Source organism: Suricata suricatta, chromosome 11, assembly GCF_006229205.1.
Source record: "Suricata suricatta isolate VVHF042 chromosome 11, meerkat_22Aug2017_6uvM2_HiC, whole genome shotgun sequence".
Classification (NCBI taxonomy): Eukaryota; Metazoa; Chordata; class Mammalia; order Carnivora; family Herpestidae; genus Suricata; species Suricata suricatta.
The window spans coordinates 50,081,826-50,099,568 of record NC_043710.1 but is presented as its reverse complement, the minus strand read 5'-3'; the positions used below and the strand labels follow the sequence as shown (position 1 = coordinate 50,099,568).

The window sequence follows — 17,743 nt, the reverse complement described above, 5'->3', positions numbered from 1 at the left end:
GGCTGCGGAGCCCGGCGCCGCCTCGGGGTCCGCGCCGGAGCCGCTGCAGCTCATCGGGCCGGTGGGAGAGGCGGCGAACAGAGCCGCTTCCGCTTCCGCTCACGTGACGCACACAGCAGGGGGTGACGTCATACGCCCCGCGCCTCGCCCCTCCCGCGCCATGTTTTCTGTCTCCTGGGCCTCCTGCTTATTAGTTGTCAGTCAGGCGGCGAGATGGCGCGGACAGGTTACTTCCCACCCAGCTTTACTCGTAGAGATAGGAACCGTGTATGGGAGGACGCTCTTCTGCAGGTCTGGGACCACTCTTACAACCTGGCGCTTAAAGACTGCTTTGGGACACCCCTTGCCCACCAGTTGCCTGCCAGTCTGCATCCTTTCTAGTTCCCTTACTCAGCCCTTTACGGGGTCGGAAAGCAAGCCCCACTCCCCTCCAGCTGCCCAGAGAAGTGAGGGCAGCAGGAGAGCGCACATTGCTGCTGTAGATGGGGAGGGAAATACTTAAGCTTGAGTAAATCACATATGCAAAATCACAGGGAGTGAGGGTGGGGTTTTCAACGAAACGTTTATTTAATTCCAAATTGCCAAAACTGAGCTAGGGCCTGGAAATACAAAGTTAAGCGGGACAAGGTTCTAGTCCTCTAGGCACCAACAGTCTTGGAAAGGGAAGCAAACAGGTAAACAAGCATTTTCAATACTATGTTGGAGTTACAATACTAGAGGTAGACATAGTATGCGGTGCGAAGGAGGAAGGGCACTAACATCTGCTGCCTACTTCTTGTGTCAGGCACTCTATCAACTTTATTCCACTTAATTATTCCCTGATTATTGTGAGAGGCAAATACTGATATCCCCACTTAACAGACTAAAGGAAAGATTCAGGGGGAAGAACTTACTTGCCCAAAGCTCTCTGGTAGTCTACATCAGAACCAAGAATCAAATATATTTGGTTTGAAAAAAGCTAAAATTTCTCTGCTATACCAAAATCAACTAACTTTAGAGAGCCAAAAGGTTCACAGGAGGAGATGACTTCTGAGCTGAGTCTTAAAAGAATCCTGGAAACCAATCAGGCAAAGGGAGTCAGGGTTCATGTTTAGGGTACAGAATATCTTGAACAAAAGTGAAAGTGGGGCAAGGGAAGGGCAGGAAGAGCAAGAAGGGTAAACAATTTGTTACCTAAGAACAAATAGCAAGGAAAGGCTCAGGTTTGTGAGTCACAGCAAAAAGCTGGAATTTAATCAGTAACCTTTGAAGGGTCAGTCTTAAGTAAATGACCTATTGGGATTTGCATTTTAATCTGGGAAAATGGTTTGATGGACCATGAATGGGCAGGAAGTAAGGACACTTTTTGCAAGGGTCACCCAACGATTCAGAGGGGAGAGAATATGGCTCTAAGCTAATGTAATAGCAATGGAAATGGAGAAAAGAAGAATTCTAGATATAGTTAGGAAATAGAACTGGCAGGATTTGTGGCTTACTAAAGATATATATTAGAGGTTATTGATTGACAGTGGTAATAGGGAGGAGGAGGTGAAGGAAATGGAAGTCTAGGATAACACTTAGGTTTCTGGCCTGGTTGGAAGAAGCGTAGTATCATTTACCAAGAAGGAACACAAGAGAACAGTCTGGAATTGAGAAAGAAGGGAGATGAAGTATTGAGTATTATACAACTTGCACTGAGGTATCAATCACTGTCAGATATAAAGTCTGGTTTTGTGAGATGGTGATAGCTGTGGATACTAGGTGATTGGTTTGTTCCAGGGACCACTGGGTAGAGCGAGAAGAGCAAAAGACTAAAGATGAAGCAATGAAGTACACCAACATTCAGTGAGGAAGAGGAGAAAGGCAAAGAGGGAGAGTCAAAGGTGAGGTGGGAATGGTCAGAAAAGAAGTTAAGCCCTGAAGTCTAAAGAAGAAAAGTGGACAGCTATGACAGAGAGCCCATAAAGCAAAGACTGGGAAGTGTGCACTGGATGAAGCAGCAGGATAACCATTGTTTGTCATTGCCAGGGGAGGAAAAAGTGTAAAAGTGAGAGCCTATGCCTCATTGCAGTGAACTGAGAAACATAAAGTTAAAGTGTACAAAGAGAGCAAGGACAACTGTTTGAAAAAGCTTGGTTGGAAAAAGAAGAAAGAGGAGGGGAGTTTGGGTGGGGTAGGTTATAACAGTACTGGTAATAGTGTCTTAAGAGGAACATGAGGCAGGGGTAGGGAGACCTGAGCGTGATGGAGCAAGGTAAGGTTGGGAGTCAAGTCAAGCTCAGAGCATTTCAGGGTTAAGGACATAAACTGTCTGCAGCAGTCAATGGTTGATGGTTCAGCAGGGCTTCCAACAGTGCAGAATAAAGGACCGAGCCACCAGCTGTGGGGCAGGGGAAGTCAAGGGTTGATTAATGTCTTCAGCAGAGCTGGGAAGTTGGGTGTTCCCCAGCCTGTCACAGGATCCCAGCCAGGGCCAGAGCAGAAACCCTGACCCTGCACCTCTTCATTCAGGCAGGATTCATGGCAGCCACGGGTTACCTAGGGAGAAGGTGGGCATCAGATCTTGGCCTGCTCGTACCAGTACTAAGCCCCTTACCTTATATTCACATTTCAGAACCCCATCAGAACAGCCCTCAAGTTCATCTTTGCACTCCGCATATTCATAAAAATGTCCACACTCTTCCCTTACATACTTACATCAAAGAGTCCTGCTCCACGCTGCTTATAGAGCCTTGGGTTGAGAAAGCCAAGAGGGGGGCGGCCACTGAGGATTCTGTGTTCATTTATCAGGGATAGTAGCCCACCAAACACTGGAGTAGAGGCCTGCAAGAGTGAGGGTGGGAATAGAGGTTAGGGGTTCTGAGGGATTGGATTTGGGGAGTCTAAGGTTCTGGGTGCAAGAGTCTCTGCAGAGTCGGGGTTCTGGGTCCAAGGTCTTCGTAGAAAGTGAGGATGGTTCCTGAATGGTGGTTTGGAGCCAGGCTGATTCTTACCGAGGTGCCAGACACCCATGGAATGGGCACGCTGTTGCTCACCACCCAGTAGCCATCAGAGAGTGCAGCCACATCTGGGTAGGCACGGCCACTGGCATTAAAGTAACTGGATGGTGGTAAGTGAGGACTGGAACTCAGGAACTGGGCTACAGCTTCCTCCTGAAAGGTATTGTTGAGTGAGTATTGTTTGCTGAACTGAGGCTCCCTCCCACCCATCCATCCACACAAATACGCATACACACCTGGTATGAAGGCTGAGGGAACACATTGCTGAAGCCACCACCACTGATATAGTCAACGATCTCATTTGTGACTCTGAATGGATTCTGGAAGGATGTGCCTCCCACCGTGGTGACATAGGGGCTGAGAGTAGACAACAGCACTCAGTTTGTAGGGGTCCCCAGGGGACTTCCAAAATGTGTGGAGATGGGTAAGTATGGGCTGGGTCTTGCTACAGGTGCTGGACTCTGGTGGGAGGCATGTACATGGGGAAGACTAAAAGGTTTTGCGCCCTCAAGTCATGGACTGAGGTGACAGTGCACACTGTTTTCTACAGCACATTCACCAAATCGTCTACTAAAATGCTTTGGAACTGAGGAAGAGGAATACTGGGACCTGTTTCCTACTTAGGAGCCATAGGACCTAGACCTATAGGAAGAAGAACTGAGAGCTGAGCTACAGGAGCACCTGGTGAGGCCAAGACAAAGGTTCCAGATCATGAACCATAGATGGAAGATTGGTGGTCACAGGTAAGTGGTGGGCTGGAGTGCTTACCTAGAGGCAGGGAAGCTGGGACGGAACTGGTATCTTCCAGAGACAAACCAACACCCAGCCCCACTGTCACCTGGGAGAAAGACCAAGTTTAGCACTCAGATTAATTGGTCAGAGCTTGGTATGTGGGTTCAGATGTCAGAGAAGAAAGTAAAGAGTTTGTTATTACTGCAAGAGATCAGTGTTTAGAGGTCAGATCAGTGGTCCCTGTTGAATTCAGATTATAAGTGAGAGATCACAAGAGTCCCTGTGGGGTCAAAATTCCTGGGTTGAGGTAGGGTCTACGTTTAGAGTAGGTCACCTGATGCAAAGAGCAGGGTGAGACCCCGAGCAGCAGCCTTCATGAACTCGGTGTTGACCCGTTGGATGTAGGCGCTGCTGAGAGAGTCCTCATCATCTCCATAGCTCACGGTGTGCACATGTGGTAGGGCTGACTCATTACTGAGCACCAGAAGCCACTCCAGGAAGGGCTCCTGTGACTCATGCCGGCCTGGATTTGGGAGGTGTGGGAGAGCACAAGGGCAGTCATTTGGGAGGTTGTCAGGATCTCTCTCTGGTTCATGGGATTCCCTTGAGGGAGTAGTGATCAACACTTCCCACCACCCCCCTTCTCACCAACCAGTCCCCTTGGCAGTACCAGGGCTACTGTAGACCCAGGTGGAGATGTTGGCGCCGGCACTCATCAGGTACTCCACATCTAGACTGGCCTCGATCCCAGCCCGGCCCCGGCCCTGTTGTCCAACCACACGGGCTACTGATGCTTGGTGTGCAAAGTTCCCACCAAAGAGGCGCATGAACTCAGCCAGGTCTGAGTCATGGAAATACTGCTCCAGAAACTACAAGGGGAGTCAGAGCAGATATTATGGATCAGAGGATGCAGCCCCAAAGTCAGGGCAGGGGACATTGTTCCAAATCACGGGATAGCGGGTGAGAACCCAAAGTGGAATCAGAGACCAAGCCCCATGCTGGGGAGGCACCTTGGGCAGGGTGTGAGGTTCCTGGAGCTCTCTGCACAGCTCACCTGGGCACAGGCTTGACTGTTGTTGGTTGTGCCAGAGCCCACATCTTGTGCTGTCAAGTTGTATCGCTGACGAATCACAGATGGGGTCACCCCAAAGTGCAGACCAGCAGTCCCTGATGTTTGTGGCTCAGGACGTTGCCTCAGGGATGATGTGGGAGGAAAGCGGTGCAGCCCCCCAACTGTGAGGAGGAGTCAACTTTGAGGAGGAGACCTTTTAGACTCCAGCCCCCACATTATCACTGACACCACCCCAAGCCTCCCATGGCACCTAAACTTTTCCAGCCCCTGGCTCTACCTACTTCAACCCCCACCAGCCCCACTGGGTGTTACCAAAGTCCACATGAGGGGCCAAGGCCTTCGGGAGCTGGTATGGACGTGGGGACCTTATAACATGGATCTCTCCAGGTCCCCCCACATAGCGATGAAACTCAGCCCCAGAGAGCAGCAGTTCTGCCTGTCTGGAGGTCAGAGAGCAGAGGTCAGAAAGCATGACCAGAGCAGAGGAGGCTGCCTGAGCATCACTGTTCGTCGTTGTCTCCCCGTGTGTTAGCTCTCACCCACAAGTACCCACCCCACACCAGGCTCAGTTCTCTCCCATTGGGGTGATGTGTCTCCCTGATGGGATGATTGGCACCCTCTGTGGGACAATCATTCCCTCTCACCGGACACTCAACCAGCAAGTCAGAAAGTCCTGTGTGATCACTGAGTGGCAGTTCCGGGCTCCAGCTGCCAAGAGCCATTTTTGGACTGTGTGGAAGGTCAGTGGTGATGGCCGGACCAGTTCAGTCACATCCTCTAGGGTCAGGTATTTTCCTGCAGAGATTCAGTAGAGGATCTTGCCTTCATTCATTGCTTTTCCAAGTTGCCCTTTTTGGACTTCAATCAGGAGACACTGGATCAGGGCCTTGAGGGACAGGTGAGAACTTTCTAGCAAAAAGACATGCTGTGCAGGTGCAAGCTATATTTGGGAGCCAGGGGAAGAAAAAGCTAGGGAGACTTGGGATGTCATGGCCAGAAATATGGATTTACCCTAAAGGTCAGAAGTTTGCAAATGCTGCATCAGAACATACATTGCCACGATCATGACCAACAAATGAGGATAAGAAATTGAAAATTTCCGGGGCACCTGAGTGGCTCAGTTGGTTGAGCGTCTGGCTTCGGCTCAGGTCATGATCTCACGGTTCATGGGTTCGAGCCCTGCATCGGGCTCTGTACTGACAGCTCAGAGCCTGGAGCCTGCTTTGGATTCTGTGTCTCCCTCTCCCTCTGACCCTCCCCTGCTCGCACTGACTCAAAAAAAAAAAAAAAAGAAATTGAAAATTTCTATTTTAAGTTTATTTCCAATAAAAGTTTTCAAAGCTTTCAGAACCAATTATAAGATGACACCTAATTTAGTTCCAGTCTTCATACTTATTGATTTTAAGCTTAACATGATGGTGAGTCACTATTTTCCTGCATGGCACTGGGCACATAGCTCCAGGGTAAATCTGAGATTGCCCCTTCACAAACACACCACTCCTTCCCCCTGCCCCCACCATGAAGGGCTTCATGGTGAGGGGGACACTATCCAGCATGACCATTGGAGCAGAACACTCTTTTTGAGCAGAGTAGGGAGCATGGTGGGTAGTGGGGTGGAGGAGAAGAGACAGCAGACCGCTCAGGGGACTGGGCAGCAGTCTGGGTGCAAGAATAAACAAATGAATTGGCGGTAACAAGCAGTGGTAAAAAGTGGACGAGGCTCTTTCAGAGCTGAACTGACAGCCTTCGAATCTGACTGGAGGAGGAAATGAGCATGGATGTGAGAGTGGGTAAGGAATTTGAGTTGAGTATCTGTACTGCATACAACTTCCTCATCTGTCTGGTAGCTGCTAAGTCGTAGAGTCAGAATCGGAATACAGATTTGATCACACAGTGATCAGATCTTAAGTGTTCTTAATTTTCAGATTTCTAGCCTGACAAACACAAGTGGAAAATTTTGGGGGAAAGAATTTGAGTGAGTTTTGGACAGTTTAGTTCCAGTTCACATTTTTTTAAGTCAGAAAATTTTCAGCGAGAGCCACTGATATTCAATTGCCCTATATCACCATCTTCCCAGGCACCCAGAGAATGACTCTGACATTATATGCACCATCCCACACTCAGCCCAGCCTTGGGTCCCTCTGTTGCATCCCACATCCCAGCCCCAGTCCCAGTAGGCACCGTAACGAGGAGAGCCAGGATCTGACACAGCCTGCACCAGCTCGGATAATCTTCCCACGTTCTGCTGTCTCAGGGCAAAAGTGAGACTCAGCTCTTCCTCCGAGTCTACACGGCCCAGGGACACCCAGCCCGGGGGCAACCTGCAGGGTCAAGAGTCAGGAACATGGTCTTCATTAGTGGGGGGGAAGGAAGGTTCAGGATTAGAGGCTGAGACTTGGGGTAGGAACCCCAGGGGCAGAAATGCCTCATAGGAAGTGAATGATCAGGGACTGAGCCTGGCAACTGGGGATAAGACTTTGCAGTGGATACCAGGAGCTAGTAAGGGGTTGAGGGAGGCTGGGACCCAGACAGTGGGCGCAGAAGAGGGCATAGGGAGGGGGACGGTCTGTGCTAAGTCAACTTACGTCCGTTGCTGGTCAGGTTCTGGGCTGTAACTGCATTTGCCAGCAACAAAGAGGGCAAGGAGCCCTAGGAAGCTGCAGAGGTGACAGGTGGGTTTCAGCAGGAGCTGGACTGACACTGTGTTCCCACCCTCCAACACATACTTCTTCCAACATGATCCCCTCCTCCCAGGGCCCCCTAATTCTCACCAGGATCGGAGTCTCATGCTGCCTTTCTGGAGGTCCGCTGTCATGTGACAGATCACATGAGCTCTAATATTCCACCGCCAGGCATCTGCCTAGAAACTAATGACGGTACTGGCTCCTCCCTCAAATGGGTGGTCCTGAATGTTGGGGAATGGGAGGGGCTGCCACCAGGATCCTTCCTCCGTGGCCCAATGACCACTGGGTTCAGTCCAGGGCTCCCTGCAGCTGCCAGAGTCCAGTCAGCACTCACCATGGGGTCGAGGGCAGTACTGAAGAGAGGCCCTCTGGGGTGCACAGACCTACAGACGGGGGTTCCTGCTTAGCTATATGGTATCAGGAAAGCCACCCAATCTCTAGGAGCGTGGGCTTCATTTAGAATATGAAAGCTATCCTATGGTGCTCTGTCTCATAAGGTTGCAGTGAAAATTCACAGCAATAAAGCAGGCACACTGCTCAGCGGAGCCTGATGTGGAAAAGGTTCAACAAACATGAGCTCTTAATACATTTGGGGCCTCAGGCCTAAAGCTAGTCATCCCCAAGATCTCTCCCCATCCAGCCAATCCCTCTCTAGGTCACTGCCACATCTCCCTGACCTCCAGCCCTTGTTAGAGGGAAAGGCCAAGTGCAGAGATGTGATAGTCAGTCTCAGGCTAGGCCCCAGCTCCCAGTGTCATCCCCACCCCAGATACCCCTATGTCCAATACCCTTCTGTGCCTCCTGAGGTGTTCACAATGTATCGAGTGCCTTGTAATCATCCCCAATCCTGACAGCCCCCAAAGAGTACAGCCGGACACTGGATACAAACTGCAGTTTATTAAGGCTCCAGAGTGAGAATTGGCACTTGGTTCTGGGCAGGGGCAGGGGTGTCATTAGAACCCAAAGGAGCTGGGCCCAAACAGGTTGGAGGGACCTCCCCCCATCCTCCCTACCCCCCAATAAATAAAGTCTCAGCTCCACCTCAAGGTGCTGGCACAAGGCAGGAAGCCCTCGCTGAGGAGAACCCAGGGCTGCTGCCTCCTTCATATTTCTCCCCACGTTGGACCTGGCCCTGGTCAGTGCCGAACAGGGCCTCTGTAGCACTGGTGCTCTGATGGGGCCAGGGTGAGATGTGGGACCTGCCGCCACTGGAGGAGTTTAGGATGGGGAGTTGGCCTCCCCTGTGGCCAATCATGGTCCGAGGCTGCCCAGGGCAGGCTCAGATGGGGCCTGCATTGGGGACACTGTGCGCATCCCAGGTCGGGGCCCAGCCTGGGCCACAGCTAGATGTGCAGCTCTGTGTCATCAGGTGGCTCCAAGCCAGACTCTTGGCTGAGTGCTGAGGCTGAGGGGCCCTGGGCCACCCCAAATGGCGAGACAACGGGTGAGCGAGCAGCCAGAGGAGACAGTGAAGGTGAGAAGCTGGGGGACATGGCAGCTGAGGACAGGGAGCCTTCGTGGCTGATAGGAGAGCGGTGAGAGGCTGGTGGGAAGATGGCCCGGGTTGCAGCCGTGCTGGCTGGCTTAGGGGGCACAGACTTGGCTCCTGGGTGGGCCACAGCAGTGATGAGGGGTGGTGGGTCAATACGGGGAGCCGGGGGACATGGCCGAGCTTCATCCTTGAGCCGGGCAATCTCTGTGAAGACACTGGCCAGCGGCTGGAACTGAGGGCACCAGCTCAGCAGGTAGTCCCAGTTATAGCTGCCACGAAGCTCCTCCTCACCAGCCACAATGGCTGTCAGTGCACCTGCCACACATGGCTTGCCATCTGCTGGGAACCCATAGTCCCCGGTGGGTGCCGGGCTCAGGCCGCAGCCCCCCAGGAAGGCTGTGGCAGTGGCTGGTGGGCCCTCTTCTCGGTACAGAGTGGCTCCTGCACCTGGCAGCAGCAGCCCTGCCTTGCGGCCCTTATACCAGGTATCAGGGGCAGGTGGCTCACAGGATGTGTCACTCAGCCCATCTGCATCCTGCTGGATGCCTGAATCGGGGCCACGGGCAGCTAAGGAAGAAGCCACACTGGCCACACGTGGGAATTCATTTATCATGCGGATCTCATCATCCTCTGCAGCCTCTGCTGAGCCTCTGCCACTTGAGTGTGAAGGGTCCAGGGAGCCACCACGGGGGTAAGGTCCTCCAGCTCCTGGCCCACCATAGCTTGGGAGAGTCTGGTGATAGAGGTGCTCTGAGGGTGGTGGGCTGGGTGGTTCTCGGCCTAGCTTCTGCAGAGAGCCACTGGCCAGGGGAGCTGCCTGTGACATTGGACCAGGTGCTGCCTCAGCCTTGCGGCTACGGGCCCGCACCAGCCCTAGGACCAGGGCTGCTAGTGCAAGCACCACCACAACTCCCAGGGAGGCTGCCACAGCCCCCACCAATAGCAGGTTGAGGTCAGGTGCCAGACCCAGTGCGGTGTGGGTGATATCCACGGTCACAGGTACCGTGGCACTCCGGGAACCAGGCAGAGGCCCGCGTGCCACCACCTCCAGCCTCAACTCCCGTGGTGCCTCACGTCGTGTCCGGCCTCCACTCCCAGAAGTGGTCGTCCCACTGCCTGGTGCCCGACTGTCCACTCGAAGGTAGAGGGCACCTGTAGTCTGGTTGATACCAAAATAGGGGGAAGAGGTGGCAAGGGAATAGAGCACCAGGCCATCAGCCCCTCCATCCTCATCTGTGGCCTGCACATGACCCAAGCTGTAGCCACGCCGGGCACCTTCTGGCACCTGGAAGTGAAAGGCTGGAGCCAGGAATACCGGGTCATACTCATCCTCTCCTGTCACCAGCACTGACACAGTGACCGAAGCTGAGAGATTCCCAGCGTCAGCAGCACCCACCAGCAGCTGGAAGCTTCCCGTGTGTTCATAGTCGAAGGTCACTCGTGCCCGCAGCTCTCCTGTTGAGCTGTTCAGTGCAAATGCCTCACGGCCCTCAGGCCCTGGCCCAGCCTCCAACAAGCTGTAGTGGAGCCTCCCGAAAGCCCCAGCATCCCCATCAATTGCATGCAGAGTGGTCACCAGAGTTCCTGGAGGCTGGTTCTCTGCCAGGCTGGTGCTGAGCAAGCTCAAAGGGAAGACTGGGCCATGGTCATTCACATCTTGGACTTCGATGGTCACTGGTGCCAGAGCAAAGTGTGCCCCAGCAGGGTCAGCAGCCTGCACTACAAGCTGATGTCGAGCCTGGGTCTCACAGTCCAAGGGGCGGGCGAGTCGCAAGGCACCTGAACTCTCATCCAGCTCAAATTGCCCAGAAGGGTCACCTGAGCTGAGCGTGAAACGCACGAGGCCATGAGGACCTGGGTCAGCGTCAGAGGCCTCCACATGCAGCAGTTCGGCTCCAACAGGTGTGTCCTCAGGAACTGCTATGCGGTAGGATGCTCGAGTGAAGACAGGTGGGTTGTCATTGACATCCAGCACAGTGACAGTGACGGGCACAGCTGAACTACGAGGTGGCTGGCCCCGGTCAGCTGCAGCCACAGTTAAGTTGTACTGGGTTAGGCTTTCAAAGTCTAAAGGCTCAAGCAACACCAGGCAGCCCAGTGCCCGGGGACCTAGTCCACCACCTTCCCCAGTCTCAGCCAACCGGGGTTCCAGCTGGAAAACTCGGCCCCGGTTGCCACTGACTATGCTATAGTCCACGGTGGCATGGGTGCGGCTTCCGTCAGCATCTGTGGCCTCCAAGGTGAGCAGGGTGGAACCAGGAGGCAGATCCTCAGTCACAGCCACACGGTAGTGTGGCAATGTGAAGCTAGGGGTGTGGTCATTCTGGTCCTGCAGCTGCACATGCACTGTGGCTCGTGCTGCCCGGCCTGGAATTCCATGATCTCGTGCTTCCAGCACCACGTCTACCACTCCTGGCCCCTCCTGGCCCAAGGCCACTGCTTCCACTGTTGTGAACAAGGTCCCTGAGATGAGAAGGGAATGGAGAGAAATATGCATTCAGCAGAGCCCACAGGTGAGCAGAGGGTTGATGCCTTGGGTCTTAGGCCTAGGATAGGGCCTTGAAAGTCAGACTCTAGGGAATGACCTGTGCTGGGAGTTTATGGAGTGGCTTCTAGACATGCAGTCAGGACAGGGTTTAAAATAGAGACTAAGGAGGGAAAAATTTTCTCCCTGGGTCAGAAATCCAGGAGTTAAGAATTTAGGCAAGAAATTCTAAGAATGAGGTCAAAATATAGCCCATCACGGTCAAAGATAAGGGGTCAGATTCCGGGAAGGACGTACCATTGTTGGGGTCAACACTGAAGCCCTCAGCAGGGGAAGCCAGGTGGTAGGAAATGTGACCATTGGCACCTGAATCACGGTCAGTGGCAGAGACGGAGAAAATGGCACTGCCTGGGGATGTGTGTTCAAGAAGTGTCACCTGAGGGGTGAGGACAAGTGTTTAAGGCCAAGCTTCCCAGCTGCCCTACTGTCCACTCAGCCTATGTTCTGGAGCCTGATCCCATGAGCCCTGCTTGGCATCCATGCCAGCTTGAAGTCCATAGTTTGAATAGTCAAACTGCTCACCTTCCTCCATTTCTGAGCACAGGATAAAGTACCTAGACACAGTTCCCAGGAAAGCTGGTTTGAGACGGGACCCCCCCACCCCGCCCCATCCCCAGGGCTCCATCCTCAGGTCAGTTCCAACATCCAGCTCAACCACCCCCCCACCCTCCTCCGCCGCTCCCAGCTCAGACACTTCTAGCCAGGTCACTTCTTTCCAACGTGAACAACACTGGGCCCAGGTGTGGGGACATCTGGGGGCGTCAATACCTGGTAGAGACTCTGTGAGAAGGCAGGTGCATTGTCATTGATATCCTCCACAAACACTGTGAGGTTAGCATGGCCCTCGTGAGGCCCGTCATGTGCCAGCAATTGCAGGTGGTAGCAGTCACGGTGCTCAAAGTCCAGAGGGCCTGTGAGTGAGAGGCGGCCTCCATAGCGACCTATGCTGAAGGGATCCTGGAGTCCAGATGGGCTCAGCACATACCACAGCACCGGTCCTGAGTCCACATCATTCCCTGTTACCTGTGCAATCTCTGAGCCCAAGAGCGTATCTGTAATACATAAGACATGTGTATCTGGAATGGTCCCAGAAACCCCTGGAGCCCCAGGGTAGGGTGTAGTGCTGCCCTACCACCCTTTATACTTCTCAGTTTACCCAGCCCTCACCTTCTGACACTCGGAGCTCCCAAGGCTGGGGGATGGTGGGGCGATTATCATTGGTGTCGATGACCATCACCGTCAGGGTAGCTGAGCCCACCAGGGCTGGGCTTCCTCTGTCTGTGGCCATCAGTACCAGCCTGGACACAGAGCACAATCAAGATTGGGACCTGGGGATGAGGGGGAACCCTGGGCAGGGCTAGGAGGACTCTAATAGGCTGGAGGTCTGGGGGACTCAGGTGTGGCCTAGGAATTGAGGGGGGGATTCAGGATAGGGCTTGAAACTGGACAAACCCAGGATGGGGTGTTGGAGTTCTACAGAGCCAGGCTTTACCGTGTTTCAGCCCAGATCTCACGGTCCAGGATGGCTGTGGTAGTAATAGTGCCCGTGGCTGGGTCTACATGGAACAATCCCCGTGCTGGCTGGGGTGCGGCCAGACTATAAGAGATCTGTCCACTGGGCCCTTGGTCCAGGTCATCTGCCTCCACCTGGTGGGAGGAGGAGGCTACTGGCGCTGAACTGGCCACAGACAAGTCCGGCCAGCCCTGCCCCCCGTCTTCCCATCACACCCCACACCTGCAGCAGGGGTCCCTCCAAGGGTCTGGACTCAGGTAGGAAGGCCACGTAGTGGGGCCGCAGGAAGCGGGGAGCATTGTCATTGGTGTCTTGCAGGGTTAGGCTCAGCACAGAAAAACCAAAGGCTCCCCCACTCTCTGCTTGCAGCACCAGTCGCAGTCGTGGGCTTGCCTCGAAGTCCAGCCCCTCTGCTGAGCGAACTGTGATGGCTCCTGTGGGGGGTTGAGGGGAGGGCGGGCAGAAAGCATCATGGATAGCCCTTGCTTGCCCTGGAGCCTGCCTTGCTGAGGCCCTTCCTCAAGGGCAGCCTCTTCTCAACCAGAGCATTCTCGGGCCCAGAGGAGCTTCCCCAGGAGCCTGTTCCCTCACAGAGAGCTACTGCCCCTTACCTGTACTAGGCTGGATGGAGAAAGTCCCTCTCTCATTCCCACTGAGAATGCTGTAGGTGATTGGTCCATTTGAGCCCCCTGCATGGACAGCCTTGGGGGAGACAATGGGCGTTCCTGAAGAGAGGATGGTATTGATTGGACAGTGAGCACCAGACTAAGGGAGTTTAGGAGACATTTTCGGTAAGTAATCCCAGCTCATCCAGGGATACAAAGCTGGGAGACATTGTTGGGGACCCACCTGGAGGTGCATTCTCACGGAGCATGGCTTCACTACTAGCCCGAGGAAAGCGGGGTCCACGTTCAGACTCCCCCTGCAGCCCAACAATGACCACACCAGTGGCAGAGCGAGCTGGACGGCCAAGGTCGGTGGCCACAATGAAGAGGACACGATCCCGGGGACCCAGGGCTACAGGGGAGCGGGCCACACGTATTTCGCCAGTGTAAGAGTCCACAGTGGTGCCAGGTGGTGGTGTGCCTGCCAGCCGGTATAGGATGGAGGCATTAGCACCAGCATCACGGTCTTCAGCTCGAAGAGTGGCCAGAGGCAGGGTTGGAGGTCTGAGGCTGGGGCCTGGGCGGGGCAGGCGCAGCCTTAGGGGACTGGTAGGGAAGGTGGGTGCATGGTCATTGACATCACGCACTGTGACGGTGACAGGTACTGTGGTGCTCAGGGGCCCAGCTGCTGCACCATCCACTGCACTCACAGAAAAGGCATAGCTGGGACACTGCTCTCTGTCTAGAGCTGTGGCTGTGCGCAATTCCCCAGAGCTGGGCTCCAGCAGGAAGGCGCCTGCTGCACCTGCCCCCAGGTAGTAAGTCACACGGCCATTGGCCCCAGCATCAGGGTCATGAGCCTGTAACTGCAGCAACAGAGTTCCTGCAGGTGCATCCTCAGGCACCTCCACAGAGTAGGCAGGCACAGGGAAGGCTGGAGCATGATCATTGGCATCCAGCACTGTCACTGTCACAAGTAGAGTGGTACTGAGAGCTGGCTGGCCTCCATCTCGGGCCTCTATCTGCAGCTGGAATGCTGGCTCCACCTCTCGGTCTAGTGGCCTCATGGTGCCAAACTCCCCAGAAGCTAGGTCTAGGACGAAGGCTCCTGATGGGTCCCCATCTGCAGAGAAGTACATGTGCACATAAACATGTGTGAGCCCATAGGAATGAGGGTGATGTACAGGCAACAGCAAATGGGACAGAGTGGTGGGGAGAGAAACTGGGAGAAAGGTAGAGAAGACAACCACAGAAGATAAAGGAAGACACACTAAAGCAACCATTCTCAGAGTGTGGTTCGGAGATTCCAGGGAAAACATAAGATCAAAACTAGTTTCATAGCAATACTAACACATTATATGCCTTTTTAATTCTTAGTATATCACAAACGTACAGTGGAATCCAGATACTACATGACATGTTAATGACATCACTTGGATAGTTAATGGAATGTGTGCTTATGAATTCTTATGTCTTCTAGAATATAAAAAAAGAGTTTAGAACATAAACGTGTGTTTTCAGAGACTCATTCCATTTTTGCTGGCTTACCTTTAGTTACACCTGCTATAATTTTTGCAATCTTATTGCTGTCCAGCAACTTATTTGAACTCCTAATATTTCTTTGTGCCTATGCAGAAATATAGCAAGCATTCTTGTCTTGTCTTCCAATAGCATTTTAAAAATTTTCTCAAAAAAATAAGAAATAAAATAAGAAATGGGGTGCCTGGGTGGCTCAATCAGTTAAGCACCCGACTCTTGATTTTGGCGCAGGTCATGATCTCACAGTTCGTGAGTTCAAGCCCCGCATCAGCCTCTGCACTGACAGTGCAGAGTCTCCTGGGAATTCTGTCTCTCCCTTTCTTTCTGCCTCTCCCCTGCTCTTCCTCCCCCCCAAAATAAGCACATAAACTTTTTAAAAATGATAAAAAATAAAATTGTTCTCAACTTAAATATCTAACATAATAATTAGTTATGTAATGTGTTTATTATAAATGTATATTTACATATGTATATTTATATATATTATATCACATTATTGTATCAATAAATGTATCACACAAAAACTCTTTAGGGTTCTCAAAAATTAAGAATATTTAGGGTTACTGAGAGCAAAAAGTTTGAGGACAAGTGCTCTACAGAGACAAGAAAAAAATAAACAGGAAAATAAAGACAGAGACACAGAGGGAGATAAAGAGCTGAAGAAGCATAGAATGAGATACTCAGAAACACATATATATATATGAATGAAAAAGCAGAAGACAAAGAGAAGGGAAAGGAAACCCAGACACTGTGGATGACATAAGCCAACAAGGAGTAGAGATGGGCAAGTGGGCACTGGGTGAGTGGGTGTGGATAGTTCTCACCCAGGATGCGGTACTGCAGCTGCCCGTTGGCTCCCACATCTGGGTCAGAGGCCCGCAGCACAGTGAGGGTCTGGGGATCCTGGCCCTCAGGCACTTCCAGGGAGAGGTGGGCACTCCCAAAGGTTGGGGTATGGTCATTCTCATCCTCCACGGCCACTTGCACTGTGACATGGGTTAAGAGCGGAGGCGAGCCCCTGTCCCGGGCATACACTGTGGGGAAGCAACATCAATGAGATCTAGCCAGCTCCTATCCCATGGGGAAACCCATACCACAGAGCATTCACACATGTTCACCAGGTGCACATATGCCAGAAAATGTCCATCTCTCCACACTCCACAAGCACAGGGGTGCCTAGACGTGTACATGCACAAATAAGTATATAAGAAGATGTTTTATTCCTTCCCATCTCCCACACTTGGTGCATGTATCTTGAATTAGTAGTAGTGCGACAAAAAAGGCACTAAGTGAGATATCAAAAATGTGTGTTCAAGCCCCAGCTCTACACTTCCAAGCTGTGTTAGATTGCACAAGTCACCTAACCTCTCTGGTACAATCAATAGGGTTCTCTGTTAAATGGCCAACAGTATAATCTAAGGGAATCCTAAAGAGCACAGCTGTGACATGTATTTGAGACTCTCTGTGAGGACAATGGTGACAGCCTGGAAGTCAGATCACCTTGCAATCTCCCCAAAATGATCCAAAAATATAACGAGCTGTGCTGTAATAAGTGGAAGCTTCTAGAAGGTAGCTTGGCACTTCTGCCCATTGTAGCACTGGCTGTTTCTAACACCTCAGGCTTTTTGGGTCCTGTCACTGTGTACCTGTTAAGTTGATCTCCTCCTGTTCTTCCCGGTCCAGGGCCCGAAGAGTTGTGAGAACTCCAGTGTCTGGGTCCAGGGAGAAGCTTTCACCAGAGATGCCTCCGTAAGTCACTTGCCCATTGGCCCCTGAGAAGGGTAGCAAGGAAGAAAGTCAGCGGGTAAATACACCCTTTCCTGCCTGATGTACCTCTCTTCACTCATCCCCTCAGGTCTTACCCAGGTCTGGGTCAGATGCCCGCAAAGTGAGCAGAGACGTGCCGGGCGGGCTGTTCTCACGCAAGAGGACGCTGTACTCCTGCTGCTGGAAAGCGGGTGCCTCATCGTTAACATCAGCGACACTAACAGTCAGGAGCTGCGTGGCTGAGCGCGGAGGGGAGCCGTGGTCGGAGGCCACTACCGTCAGTACGTGCTCAGCTCGCTGTTCTCGGTCCAGGGATCGCACTACCGACAGCGCTCCTACGTGAGCGGGTAGAGCAGGTTGGAAGCAAACAGCAACACTCCTTCCACACCAGCACCCTCCCTCACCCCGACTTCAGCGCCCAACTCACCGGTGCTGGAGTGAAGCCGGAAGTAGCCGTCCCCACCAGCTGCCAGGCGATAGGACACGCGTGCGGCCTCGCCCAGGTCCGGGTCCCGCGCTACCACGTGCAGCGCGGCGGGCCCGGGCGGCTGATCCTCGGGGATGCGCACACGTGAGGGAGAGGCGAACACCGGCGCGTTGTCATTCTCATCCGTAACAAAGACGCGCGCAGAAACGCGCGCTGCGCGGCGGCGGCTGGCGTTGGTGGGCCGGTCGGTGGCTTCCACGAGCAGCAACAGAGCCGGTGTGGTCTCCCGGTCCAGGCCTCGCGGTGCGCTGAGCGCCCCGGTGCGCGCGTCCAAGCGCAGCGCTGGCACTGGCGGCTCCTGGCGCAGCAGGCGGTAGCGCACGTCGCTG

The 17,743-nt window shown here is 53.1% G+C and overlaps 3 protein-coding genes across 3 annotated transcripts in view; all 3 read right to left on the bottom strand.

Annotated features, from left to right (window-relative positions):
• Positions 1–54, bottom strand: part of TAF10 (TATA-box binding protein associated factor 10) — a 1,450-nt gene extending 1,396 nt beyond the window's left edge. Inside the window, exon 1 of the mRNA XM_029914951.1 lies at positions 1–54. This exon is cut by the window's left edge and continues 220 nt beyond it. Coding sequence (XP_029770811.1) covers positions 1–54 — 54 coding nt within the window.
• Positions 55–543: 489 nt separating this feature from the next.
• TPP1 (tripeptidyl peptidase 1) lies at positions 544–7,625 on the bottom strand. The gene is made up of 13 exons (XM_029914942.1): positions 7,554–7,625; positions 7,368–7,439; positions 6,964–7,103; positions 5,427–5,577; positions 5,095–5,222; positions 4,765–4,943; positions 4,381–4,579; positions 4,045–4,233; positions 3,747–3,816; positions 3,215–3,335; positions 2,973–3,131; positions 2,677–2,802; positions 544–2,517 (listed from the first exon to the last, which is right to left on the bottom strand). The coding sequence occupies exons 1-13, from the start codon at positions 7,595–7,597 to the stop codon at positions 2,377–2,379; spliced, it is 1,719 nt and encodes a 572-aa protein (XP_029770802.1). The 5' UTR covers positions 7,598–7,625; the 3' UTR covers positions 544–2,376.
• Positions 7,626–8,344: 719 nt separating this feature from the next.
• Positions 8,345–17,743, bottom strand: part of DCHS1 (dachsous cadherin-related 1) — a 20,855-nt gene continuing 11,456 nt past the window's right edge. The window contains 12 exon segments of the mRNA XM_029915240.1: positions 8,345–11,421; positions 11,741–11,879; positions 12,272–12,555; positions 12,671–12,801; positions 12,996–13,150; positions 13,239–13,450; positions 13,628–13,741; positions 13,866–14,744; positions 15,985–16,194; positions 16,807–16,932; positions 17,023–17,262; positions 17,355–17,743. The exon segment at positions 17,355–17,743 is cut by the window's right edge and continues 98 nt beyond it. Coding sequence (XP_029771100.1) covers positions 8,810–11,421; positions 11,741–11,879; positions 12,272–12,555; positions 12,671–12,801; positions 12,996–13,150; positions 13,239–13,450; positions 13,628–13,741; positions 13,866–14,744; positions 15,985–16,194; positions 16,807–16,932; positions 17,023–17,262; positions 17,355–17,743 — 5,491 coding nt within the window. The 3' untranslated portion in view covers positions 8,345–8,809.

What these genes read in the sequence shown, in the direction of transcription:
- TPP1 (XM_029914942.1), bottom strand. Translation starts at nt 7,597, where the DNA reads ATGACAGCGGACCTCCAGAAAGGCAGCATGAGACTCCGATCCTG. An exon ending in ACTTGCTGGTTGAGTGTCCG is followed by an intron (nt 5,223 to 5,426) that starts GTGAGAGGGAAT and finishes TCTGACCTCCAG; the next exon opens with ACAGGCAGAACTGCTGCTCT. An exon ending in GGCCCCTCATGTGGACTTTG is followed by an intron (nt 4,944 to 5,094) that starts GTAACACCCAGT and finishes TCCTCCTCACAG; the next exon opens with TTGGGGGGCTGCACCGCTTT.